An 11,626-nucleotide genomic window follows, 5' to 3' on the forward strand; every position below is an offset into this window, starting at 1 on the left:
CAGCTGCGGCGAGCTGGCGCGCCTGCAGCGGAGACTGGATAGCATGGAGCTGCTGAGCCCCGACATCATCATGAACCTGCTGCTCTCCTACCGAGATGTGCAGGTGTGCTCCGAGAGGCAGTCAGGGCATAGCATTCAGTGTCAGACAAACTCAAGGTCCGCTCCTGGCTGTGCCACTCAAATTATCTGACATCTCTGAGCCTCGGTTTGTAATGGAGATGATCATGTCACGGTCTCCCAATTATGAGGTCAGTGCACACAGTGGGTTCTCCGTGTAAGGTGTGGTGTGTGCACTACCTGCTGTGTGTGAGAAAGATGTACAGAAAATGGTGGTGAGAGCAGGTGGGGTGTTGGGTAGGAGGGGACCCCAGCTCAGGGTTTTCCTCAGAGTCTGGGGGCCAGTTAGACTCATCAGAGGTCATCATGTAAGTGTGTGCTATTCCCTCATGCAGGACTACTCGGCCATCATTGAACTGGTAGAGACACTGCAGGCCTTGCCCACCTGTGATGTGGCCGAGCAGCACAACGTCTGCTTCCACTACACATTTGCTCTCAACCGGTGAGTGGAAAGCAAGGCTCAGGACGTAACCACATGGGAACATGGGTCCCAGCTGTGTGAGGTCATTGCTGTCAGGGATCAATGCTGTTCAGAGAATTTGCTGACTCAGGTCTCACTGATGTCAGATGGTCCCGTTGTTCTGTTACTGCTGGCGGGGTGGTGGTGGTGGTGGTGTTACTGCCCTGGAAAGGTCACAGCTACCCAAGATCACTTTTTCTCAGAGTCATTGCAGCTAGGAATCACTTCCATCTGGGATCACTACCTCTAGAAAGGTCAGTGCTGACCAAGGTCACTGCCATTCTGGGTTCATTACTGTCAGGCCCCTGGAAGGGTCCCTGCTGTTCAGCATCTGGGGGTTTCTAGACAGAGTGGGGCAGGGCCATCAGGTAGATCCCCAGCCCAATTTTCTTTCCTGTCCCCTAGGAGGAACAGGCCTGGGGACCGGGAGAAGGCACTGGCTGTGCTGCTGCCACTGGTACAATGTGAGGGCTCTGTGGCACCTGACCTATATTGCATGTGTGGCCGTATCTACAAAGACATGTTCTTCAGCTCTAGCTTCCAGGATGCCGAGTACCGGGAGCAAGCCTATCATTGGTAAGGGCCACAAGCAAGTGGACAGTGGGCTGAGGGGTGAGACTGTAGGCGTCAGTCCAGCCCTGCATTCCTCCACCTGCCCGCCAGGTATCGGAAGGCTTTTGATGTCGAGCCCAGCCTCCACTCGGGCATCAACGCTGCTGTGCTCCTCATTGCTGCTGGGCAGTGCTTCGAAGATTCTGATGAGCTCCAGCTCATCGGTGAGCCTCAGTTCTGCACCACTGTCTCCCCAACAGGGGCTCAGAGCAGGGAGAGAGAATATTGGGCTGGGCTAGGACTGAGATCCCCTTTAGGACCTATTCTGCCTGAACACACACCTGGATCCTCATACCTGTCTGGGGCCTTCATGAGCCTTTAAGCCCATGACTGATCCTAAGCTCACACCTGTGTTCCTTCCACACGCACTTGTTCCCAAACCCTTTCCTTTGCCTACTCCCACCTGAGGTCATGCCATACTTACATTTTCACCCATACCTGTGTTCCTGCCCATATGAATACTGTGGCCCACACCTGGGCTTTGCCCCCATCTGCAACCACACTTACTAGGACCCGTGCCCCTCTCTCCCAGGCATGAAGCTGGGCTGCCTACTGGCCCGAAAAGGCTGTGTGGAGAAGATGCAGTATTACTGGGATGTAGGCTTCTACCTGGGAGCTCAGATCCTTGTTAATGACCCTACCCAGGTGGCGCTGGCTGCAGAGCAGCTGTACAAGCTCAATGCCCCCATATGGTAGGTGGCCCCCTCTGCACTCTTGGCCTGACTTGAGCAGTCAGCTCCTGTACCTCTGTTCACTGGCACTCCAGCCTGAGCCCTGAGTCAATTATCTGGCCCCTTCCAGACCAGTGCCCATGACACCCAATGCCCACGTTCAGTCTACTCTCCCTGGCAGCAATAGCTGGTGCCTGGACTGAGTTGAGGACAAGGCTGTGCTTGCAGGTACCTGGTGTCCGTGATGGAAACCTTCCTGCTGTACCAGCACTTCAGACCCATGCCAGAGCCCCTGGAAGGACCCCCACGCCGAGCCCACTTTTGGCTTCACTTCTTGCTACAGTCCTACCAGCTGCTCAAAATGGCGGGTCCCCAAGGGGACCAGTGCTTGGTGAGGCCCTTGGGAGTGGGGGACTTGGGAGAGGGCAGGCCTCCTCTGTCATACTCCCCCACACCTCTTTGTCATCTGTAGGTGCTGATCCTGGAGATGAACCAAGTGCTGCTGCCTGCGAGGCTGGAGATTCAGGGTATGAACCCAGTTAACACAGTGACCTTGAGCCTGCTGGAGCCTGAGACCCAGGTGAAGTCACCACTAAGCACCCTTTCTCTGGAGTCTTTCTTCCACCCCTAGACCTTCCTCCTGCTCCCTGGCACCTCCCCACCTCTGACTCTTTCTTCTCACAGGACGTTCCCTCCCAGTGGACCTACTCAGTCACCTCCATCTGTGGTGTCAGGTGAGGGGCTAGGCCTGGAGCTATCCAGGGCGGGGTGGCGCCGTTGGCCCACATGGCGCTCACTTGGGCTCTTCTTCCCTTACTAGCGCCTCCAAGCAGGACGAGCGCTGCTGCTTCCTCTACACACATTCCCCGGCTCAGGACGTCCAGCTGTGCTTCCCCAGCATAGGGCACTGCCAGTGGTGCGCACAGCCTCTCGGAGGTCGGGATGCTCGGGGGAGTGAGGAAAGGGAAGGTGCTCTCGGCATAAGGTAGGGACAGTTTGCGCCCGAGGTGCCCCTCCCGCCGGTCTGACCTCCCCTATTCTCAGGTTCTGCGGTTTGATCCAGGCCTTGGTGACGAATCTGGATTCCAAGGAGGCACCCGCGGAAGAGGCGGAGGGCGTGGGTGAGGTGCTGGAGGTGAGGCAGTGCTTGTGCTGGGAATTCAGGGAGGGGAAAGGGCTGAAGGCCCTGCTGAATCCCCATCTCACTGGCTTCCGCAGTTTGATTATGAGTACACGGAGACAGGTGAGAGGCTGGTGCTGGGCAAGGGCACGTACGGGGTCGTGTACGCAGGCCGCGACCGGCACACGCGGGTACGCATCGCCATCAAGGAAATACCGGAACCCGACAGCAGGTGCAGTGCTCAGGGCGCGTGGGCGGGACCGAGGGCCCAGGTGGGCGGGTCAAGTGGGCGGCACCACGAGTTGAGAGGTTCGTGTGGGTGGGGCGGTAGACAGGGAAACGTTGATGCCCTAGTGGTCGGAGCCGAGTGGGTGGGCTCACGGACTCGAGAGTCCCAGTCCAGTGGGGCCAGGCCTGTGGACAGAACGTTTGGAACCAGGCAGACATACTATGGTCTGGAGGGTCCTGTGGGCTGGGTGATAAGGTAAGAAAGGTTGGAGAGGGGCTTGTGGGCGGGGCAGATCCTGGGGGTGTGGCCTGACTAGTGCTGGAGTTGGGTGAGCTTCTCTACCCAAATCTAGCCTATTCCTCTCTTCCTACCTGCCCCCAGGTTCTCTCAGCACCTGCATGAAGAGATTGCCCTGCACAAACGCCTGCGCCACAAGAACATCGTGCGCTATCTGGGCTCAGCCAGCCAGGGTGGCTACCTCAAAATCTTCATGGAGGAAGTGCCTGGAGGTACCTGCCCTGCTGGGATGGGAATGGAACTAGAGGTATGGGGTGTGAGGATGGAGCCAGGCAGGGGCGGAGAACCCTTGGGAAGAATGAACCTTGGTGTGTGTGGGTGGTGTAGCCTTGAATTAACTGATGCAGTGCAGTTGGGTGATGGAGTCTGGGTCATGGCATGGGTGTGCCTGGGCAGAGAGCTGTGGGCGGCAGAGATGACCTCAGACTACCCCTGCCCAGGCAGCTTGTCCTCCTTGCTGCGGTCAGTGTGGGGACCCCTGCAGGACAATGAAAGCACCATCAGTTTCTATACCCGCCAGATCCTGCAGGGACTCAGCTACCTGCATGACAACCGAATTGTGCATCGCGACATCAAGGTAAGCCCTGTAACTGGCCCATCCTGACTTGCTGGTAGGGGAGAAGGAGGAGATATGGCCCCAGACAAAGGCTGAGAGTTTAGAGTTAGTGGGAAGACCCTTTGCAAAGGATGAGGAATTCATCAAAAAGGTTCCCTAGAAGGGAGAAGTTCAGTTCTGAAGCCAAACATGCTGCCAACTCCCAGAGAGGTGTAATGGGATGGCAGGGGGAGGAGGTTGATAGAGGCAGAGTCAGGCTGAGATTCCCAGGAAATGGGATCCTGGGATAAGGTCCAATTTTCTCATTGGGAGCCTAGCCTCTGAGCATAGTGTCTACTCTACTCAGGGGGACAATGTGCTGATCAACACCTTTAGCGGGCTGCTTAAGATTTCTGACTTTGGCACCTCCAAGCGGCTGGCAGGCATCACACCTCGCACTGAGACCTTCACAGGTAACAGGGTGTGAGGTAGTGTATGGAGATCTTGACCTGAGGCAGAAGAACTTTGGGGGCCTTTCAGGGAATGGTACTTCTCCTGGGCATTGAGTTAGAGTCCTAATGGGGGCTAGAAACAGGACAGGTGATTGAGCCAGGGGTCAGGTGATGGCATCTAGAGCTTGGATAGTTGATGATGTTAAGTTTAGTAGCTGAAATGGAGCCTAGAAGTGCTGATGAGGGCCAGAGTAGATGATATAATCCTGGACATATGATGGAACCTACTGTGGGTGATGTAGTCCATGAAAGTGATAGAGCCTGAGTGAAGAAACAACGACCAGGGTAGGTGATGAGAACTGTTTTGGATGATAGAGTTCAGGTTAGGTGCAGAGAGCCAGAGGATGAGAGAGCCTCTGCCACCCCTGCATTGATAAAGCCTATATGAGCATTATTGCTACTGCTCCTATCCTAGGGACCCTACAGTATATGGCTCCAGAAATAATTGACCAGGGCCCAAGAGGATATGGGAAGGCGGCTGACATCTGGTCATTGGGCTGCACTGTAATCGAGATGGCCACAGGTCGCCCACCCTTCCACGAGCTAGGGAGCCCGCAGGCTGCCATGTTTCAGGTGAGACCCCTCAGGGCCTGGCTCATGAGGTGGAGTGGGGACAGACTGGGCCCTGAACACCTCTAAACTTGACCCTTGTTTACGCTCCTTACCCTCTCCCAGGTGGGCATGTACAAGGTGCATCCACCAATGCCCAGTTCTCTGTCAGCTGAGGCCCAAGCCTTCCTCCTACGAACTTTTGAGCCAGACCCCCACCTTCGAGCTAGTGCTCAAGCACTGCTGGGGCACCCCTTTCTGCAACCTGGGAAGAGGAGCCGAAGCCCTGGTTCCCCACGACATGCTCTGCAGCACTCAGGTACTTTGCAGATAGAGGGAGTGAGCACACTGAGGTGAAGGCAGAGGAGCTGCGGGGATGAGAGGGCTGAAGGGGGGCCCAAGCCGACAGTCTCGTCTTTCCCTCAGATGCTCCTTCAGCTAGCCCTACTCCTTCAGCTGACTCAACCACTCAGTCTCAGACATTCCCACGCCCTCAGGCACCCTCTCAGCATCCGCCCAGTCCCCCGAAGCGCTGCCTCAGTTATGGGGACACCAGCCAGCTCCGGTGAGAGCCCAGGGTCCTGGGGTGGGTTCACTTCATCTGGTTTCGTCCTTATACTCCCTTCAGAAAAAGCCCTCCTTGGAGATCTGGGCACCTTGACCACTTGCAAGAATGGCTTTTGGTGCCTACCTCCCAAATACTCTTACTTGCATTTAGAGTGCCCCCTCAGTGCTGGGCTTATCTTTTTATTCCTGTGAGGCAGGCATGAAAGCCAGGGATAGAGCCAGGCTGGGGAGAAGGTGGCTGGTTGGTATTGCTGCTCGCCCTCCATTGGCTGCTCCCTATTGCACCCAGGGTGCCTGAGGAGCCTGGGGCAGAGGAGCCCACATCCCCTGAGGAGAGCTCGAGGCTGAGCCTGCTACACCAAGAGAGCAAGCGTCGGGCCATGTTGGCGGGCGTACTGAAGCAGGAGCTGCCCACCCTGGCGGAAAATCTGTGCCTGGAGCAGGAACAGGTGGGCGGCCTGCCCCAGCGCCCCCTGGTGGTCGAGTATGGTCTGGACTCCTACTGGCCTCTTCCACAACCCTAGCCCGTAACCAGCATCTCTTGGCTCAGATGAGATATACCCGCTGACGACCCGTCTCTTCCTTCTCAGGGTTCCTGTCTGGGCAGGAATCATGTGGAACAGCTACTGCACTGCCTCGGAGTGCACATCCACACTCCCAATCGCAAGCAGCTGGCCAAGGAGCTGCGGGCCCTGCAAGGGCAGCTGCGGGCCCAGGGCCTTGGGCCTGCACTTCTGCATGAAGTACTCTTTGCATTCCCAGATGCGGTAAGGGGCTTTCTCATTGTTGGGGCTTGTGCTTGGGAATGTGCAAAGATTCGACATTGAAAGACTACATGTCTCTTCCGTGAAGATCGAGCTATCAGAGAAGGGACATCTGCCCGGTCCTAGCTTCCCAGACCCTCCCTTGATCTCCAGGCCCACTCACCCGCTTGCCAAAGGCAGAAGACTTTCTAGGCCTTCCCATCTCAAGCCCCACATCTATTTGAAGCTTAGCAGTTTCAGCGGCGTCCATCGTCCCTCTCCAGGTGAAGCAGATCCTCCGCAGGCGCCAGATCCGCCCACACTGGATGTTCGTACTGGACTCGCTGCTCAGCCGGGCAGTACGGGCAGCCCTGGCAGTGCTGGGTCCAGGTAGGCCAGGGAGTCAAGCTTGCCTGCGTGCGAGAGTGCGGCCCTTGGGGGCGTAGTGAACACAAATGAAACCGGCAAAGGGCGTGGTCTCCAGGCTAGGCCAGGGCGGGAAGGAGCTTGTTAGAAGGACGTAACCAAACCGACATCTCCCAGACTGACACTGACACTGCCTGGCCAGTGCGCAGAACCCACGCCCTCGGCTGGTATCTAGGGGGTTTCAAATGGGTGTTCTGGCTCTGTCTGAGCTCACTCCACGCAAATCGGTAGGCGTAGAGAAGGACATAGTCCCACCGAGGTCAGAGGAATTGAGTAAAGAGGAGTCCCAGCCACAGCAGCAGGAGAGCCCAGTCCAGCAGAGCCTGCTCCCAAGAGATCCTGAACAGGGCCCCCAACTTCTGATGGTGCAGTTGAGCCTCTTGCACACGGAGACTGAGAGGTAAGGCTCCTGGGATCCATCCATAGCCTTTGTGCCAGCTTCACCCCCAATCTCCCTCTATTCTACTTGCTTTCTGCCCTCTAACAGGCTTCGAGATGTCCTGGTTGAAAAAGAACGGGAGTGCCAGGCTCTGGTGCAACAAGCTCTACAGCGGGTGAATGAGGAGGCCAAGACCTGTGCCTTGGCCTCAGAACCCCCAGGTGAGCGGAACCTGGCTGGAGAACACTAATGGTGGTGTAAGACAGCGTCTGGTGGGAGGCACCCCCTGGATTCACCTGATTTCTCCTTGATAGGTGCTGGTGCAGTGGACCAGGGCCTGGTGCAGTGGCTACAGGAACTGAATGTGGATTCAGGCACCATTCAGACGGTGAGGGGAAAAGTGCTGGCTGAACCCCACCTTTTATCCTCTCATACAGAGAATCTTAATGTTGGATGACTACTTAGTATACCCCACAGAAAGGGGTGTGATCTGCCCTAGCATGTTGGTAGGAGAATAGAACTAGCCCCTGGGTCTCTGGATACATCTTTGATTTTCTGTTTCTGTTTCTGTGTGTGGGTCTGTCCACAAGAAGTTGCTGAGCCATAGCTTCACCCTCCATGCCCTATTGACCTGTGCCACTAGAGATGACCTCATCTATACCCGCATCAGGTATGTCCTGGGCCCTCCTCTGATGACCCATACATATAGCCTCATGGTGGCCATATCCTGATCTCCAGCTATAGGCCTGCCTAGGTTTCTCTGAAAACTACAGTGACACCAGGTTCCCTTGGGGATAGGCGGGACATCAGGCAGACAGTGGAGACCAGAGAGAGCTCAGCTTCTGGCTGAGCCACACTGAACCTGCTGTCCCCAGGAGAGGGATGGTATGCCGCATCTGGAGAGCCATCTTGGCACAGCGAGCAGGATCCACGGCCGCTCTCCCTGGCTCCTAGGAGGCTGAATGAGGGCATCAGAGGAAGGAGGCCAGATCCAAAGATGGATGAATGAAGAAGATACAGCAACTTCTGACACACCCATCCCAGGACCCAGGGGCCACTAAAGGAGGCCAGGTGGGCAGGATCCACGGTCGCTCCCCCTGGCCCCTAGGAGGCTGAATGAGGGCATCAGAGGAAGGAGGCCAGACCCAAAGAGGGATGAATGAAGAAGATACAGCAACTTCTGACACACCCATCCCAGGACTCAGGGGCCACTAAAGGAGGCCAGGTGGGTGGGGGCCCAGGCGAACCAACCACAGAGATGCCTCAAGCTCGCTGAGTACCTTCAGGCAAAGACTATTAAACAGAACACTTTTGTACTCTTGAGTCTTGGCAACTTCTGAAGTATGGGGGGAGGTATGTGGGACCAGCTCTTTAATGTCTTTATGTCTGAGTCTAAAGTGCCTTCACCTGGCCCCCTTCAGCTTCCCTGGTTCTTCCTTGCCATCACCCCATCCCCCCTACCCTAAGCAGACATCAGCCCCTTTTTGCCCTTAGAATAGACTTTATTGACTTCTGCCAAGGGCAGGCCCTGAGATGGGGATCCAGAGAGGGGTTTGGTTTGGTAAGGCTTGTCAGGCAGCTATGTCCTGGGGACCAGGTTGGTTCTGAGGGGCAGAAGGCCATCCACCCACTCGCACGGTCGCTCTAGGAGTGTCTGCCACAGGTGCTTCTCCTCAGGTGTAGAATCCATCCAGGGCACCTGGAGCCCATAGCTGCTGCCTGGGCAGGAGTGGAGGGCATGGTCATGTTGGACACCCCAGGTCCCAAGGAACACCTGCCTGGTCCCAGATTATGCAATGACACCTCCACTTCTCAGTGGACACCAAAGCTCACAAAAGGGGGCAGAGAAGTGTCCAAGGCCACACGTTGAGCCCCTGCCTCCCAGCATTGGTTCCCCCCAGGACCCTGCCCTGCTCACCGGTGCCCAAACTGAGCCGTGTGCCCCCCAGCTGGCGGCTGGCCAGGGCCCCATGGTCCCACAGGGAGAGCTCAGCACAGGCCTGGCGCAGGTCAGCAGGCCCGAAGCCATCATAAACCATGGTGTGGTTGAATACAGGGCTGAGGCTCTTTCGTACCACCCTTGTCCGTTGGCGGCTGGCCCGGCTGTCATCAGGCAGCACAAAACTGTGGAGGAGGTGGGCTGGTAACAAGGGGCCACCCCCTCACACTCCCCAGAACCAACCAGTAACTGACTCCTACCTGTACTCTCTCACAATGTCCACGTCCTCTGGCTCCTGCCTGAGGCCTGGCCCCAAACTCTCCTACCCTGAGACTTTTACATCCGCCTCCTTTCAGGTCTCCTGCCTTTAAAAGTTACAACTCCTATTTTCAGGACCCCAGAGTAATGTCTCTGAAAGGCAGTTCTGCTACTCCCCACTCAATGACCTTCTTCAGCTCCTTGTTGTCCCCCAGAAGTAGTTTCCAAACAATAAAAGCCTTGGAGCTCTTTCTGCAAGATATTGCTCAGAAGTACAAAACCTAAGAGAAAAACAATGTCTTTGGTTGAAGCAGAGCTGGGAACTCAGAACCTCATTGGACTACCTCCATTTCACTCTCCGAAGGTGTGACAGCACCTGGAGACACCAGGAGAGGCCCCCCAGCTTACTTTGAAAACCACTAAACTGCAAGCCCCACAGCCTGGCCTTCCAGGTCCTCCATGGAAGGGCCTCTGTGACCCCCCATGTCTCAGCCTCAGCTCTCTGAGTCCTATAGGTGCCACTCGGAAATGCAGCACCTCAAAGGTGTCCTCAATTCTGTCCACTCCAGGTCTTGGCTCAAGTTGTCTGTCCCCTTTACCCCTACTCAGTGGTCAAAATTCATACTGGGGAATCAAGTGTGGGTGTTTAGAAGGGGTTTGTCGGAGGTGGGAAGCTCCACTTCAGGCAAATGCCCCTCACCATTGTATGTAAGTATCCAGGGGTCCTGAACGAAGAGGCACGAGGTCCTGAGCTTCCTTCACCCAGAAGTGAATCTCCCCACTCGGGGGCAGTCCTGCGCCTGCGGAGAGGCTTGGCTTAGGCCCCGCCCAAAGACAGAGCCCTGTCCCCCCATACTTGTGGGATAGAAGTCCCCAGTCTCCTAGGGCCCGTCCAGCTCGGCCTCTTGCGGGCTGTCACTCACCCTCGGAGCCCGCGGGGACGTACTTGAGGGACAGAGAGAGCCGCCCGCGGCTGGGAAGGTCGTCTGGAGAGGGCGGGACCTGCGAGAGGAGAGCTCGTCAGGGGACTGGGGCAAAGCCAGAGGGAAGGGGACCACAAGGGGGTGGAGTCTCCAGACACCGATGGGGCATGGTTAGCGGGAAGTTGGGGTCTGTGGGGCTAGGCTTCAAGAGAAAGGCCCGGGGAATACGAGTGCCCCCACGAAACCAGCCATCGGGGGCCAGATCTTTGCACCTGGTTGTAGGATTGAGAGGCCGAGGGGAGGCTCTGCCGAAGGGGAGTCTGAGGGGGGCTGGGGGAAGGCCGGATGGGGTGAAGGAGGAAGAACTGTGTCGCGGGTCCCTCCACGCAGGCCAGCTGCCTCACCCGGGGCTGGAGGGGGAGCCAGATGGCCTCGGAGGTCCAGTCCCACGTATCCAGGGGCACTTCGACTTCTCCCAGAAAGATGTTGCGACCCAGGCTTTCGTGGTGCCACACAGACAGGCTCAGCACGCGGCCCCGGAGCTCGGCCTGCGGGACGGAGTACTGGGGACAGGAGGTGCACTTTAATGGAGCACCGCTGATGACCTCGGCTTCCGTGTTGCGGGAGTGTTGACTGGGGCTTGTCCTATCACACTCCTTGCAGGATGGAATCCTGGGGAGCCCCGAAGGGGATTATGGGGGTCTGGGCTAGCGCCGTGCCCATCGCTAGACTCCCTGTCATTCCTCCCGCAGAATATGGAGGACCAGAAAAACAGGAAAGACGATACTATGGCTGCCCTGCCACCCGGCTCCCAGAGGAAGGGACGTCGGTTTTATGAATGGCGGGCCGCCCGTCATTGCAGCCTCACCCGGAGAGTCTCGTTGAAGACCGGGTTCAGATTCCGTTTCTTCACTGCCGTCTTACGCTTGCTCTGCTTATCCGGGAAGAGGTAGCTTTTGACGTAGCTGGGGCGAGAGCGGGGGTGGGGAAAGACCAGAGATAAAGCGGGGGGACCCTTCCGGCGCCTCCTCCCCAGCCCTGGGGCTTCCCTAGCCACAGCCCGGAACACAGCTTCCCGTGCTGGGCCTCGTACAACGCTTGACAGGAGTCATCTCACTCAACCCACGCCTCCCAGGAACGCTGCGACTCGAGCATTTTGAAGATGAAACTGAGGCCAAGACAAGTGGTGGGGCTGGGCGGTGAAAGCTGCTCTCTGGAGATCCCGCCCGCCCGGGTGGGGCACTCACGGGTCCGAGCGGCGGCGCCGCGCCGCAGCCAGGTTCTGGCAC

At 57.2% G+C, this 11,626-nt stretch overlaps 2 protein-coding genes across 5 annotated transcripts in view; one reads left to right on the plus strand and one right to left on the minus strand.

The window, feature by feature from the left end:
• Positions 1-8,540, plus strand: part of MAP3K6 (mitogen-activated protein kinase kinase kinase 6) — an 11,614-nt gene extending 3,074 nt beyond the window's left edge. The window contains 26 exon segments of the mRNA XM_006924525.3: positions 1-6; positions 9-103; positions 453-559; positions 983-1,153; positions 1,241-1,353; positions 1,722-1,881; positions 2,089-2,251; positions 2,333-2,440; positions 2,545-2,594; positions 2,681-2,776; positions 2,905-2,995; positions 3,079-3,212; positions 3,591-3,718; positions 3,947-4,083; positions 4,409-4,514; positions 4,969-5,126; positions 5,229-5,421; positions 5,529-5,667; positions 5,959-6,118; positions 6,260-6,436; positions 6,697-6,802; positions 7,070-7,238; positions 7,326-7,438; positions 7,532-7,605; positions 7,811-7,887; positions 8,093-8,540. The exon segment at positions 1-6 is cut by the window's left edge and continues 65 nt beyond it. Coding sequence (XP_006924587.2) covers positions 1-6; positions 9-103; positions 453-559; positions 983-1,153; positions 1,241-1,353; positions 1,722-1,881; positions 2,089-2,251; positions 2,333-2,440; positions 2,545-2,594; positions 2,681-2,776; positions 2,905-2,995; positions 3,079-3,212; positions 3,591-3,718; positions 3,947-4,083; positions 4,409-4,514; positions 4,969-5,126; positions 5,229-5,421; positions 5,529-5,667; positions 5,959-6,118; positions 6,260-6,436; positions 6,697-6,802; positions 7,070-7,238; positions 7,326-7,438; positions 7,532-7,605; positions 7,811-7,887; positions 8,093-8,171 — 3,110 coding nt within the window. The 3' untranslated portion in view covers positions 8,172-8,540.
• Positions 8,541-8,669: 129 nt separating this feature from the next.
• Positions 8,670-11,626, minus strand: part of LOC102887044 (transmembrane protein 222) — a 23,043-nt gene continuing 20,086 nt past the window's right edge. For all 4 annotated transcript variants that reach the window (XM_025041374.1, XM_015598941.2, XM_025041377.1 and 1 more), the window contains 7 exons: positions 11,585-11,626; positions 11,206-11,302; positions 10,742-10,900; positions 10,338-10,416; positions 10,115-10,214; positions 9,136-9,341; positions 8,670-8,936 (listed from right to left, as the gene is read on the minus strand). The exon at positions 11,585-11,626 is cut by the window's right edge and continues 1 nt beyond it. In XM_025041374.1, the coding sequence (XP_024897142.1) occupies positions 8,797-8,936; positions 9,136-9,341; positions 10,115-10,214; positions 10,338-10,416; positions 10,742-10,900; positions 11,206-11,302; positions 11,585-11,626 (823 nt within the window). In that variant the 3' untranslated portion in view covers positions 8,670-8,796. The remainder of the gene's footprint in view (positions 8,937-9,135; positions 9,342-10,114; positions 10,215-10,337; positions 10,417-10,741; positions 10,901-11,205; positions 11,303-11,584) is intronic.

The sequence above is a fragment of the Pteropus alecto genome, unplaced genomic scaffold (genome assembly GCF_000325575.1).
Source record: "Pteropus alecto unplaced genomic scaffold, ASM32557v1 scaffold39, whole genome shotgun sequence".
NCBI lineage: Eukaryota > Metazoa > Chordata > Mammalia > Chiroptera > Pteropodidae > Pteropus > Pteropus alecto.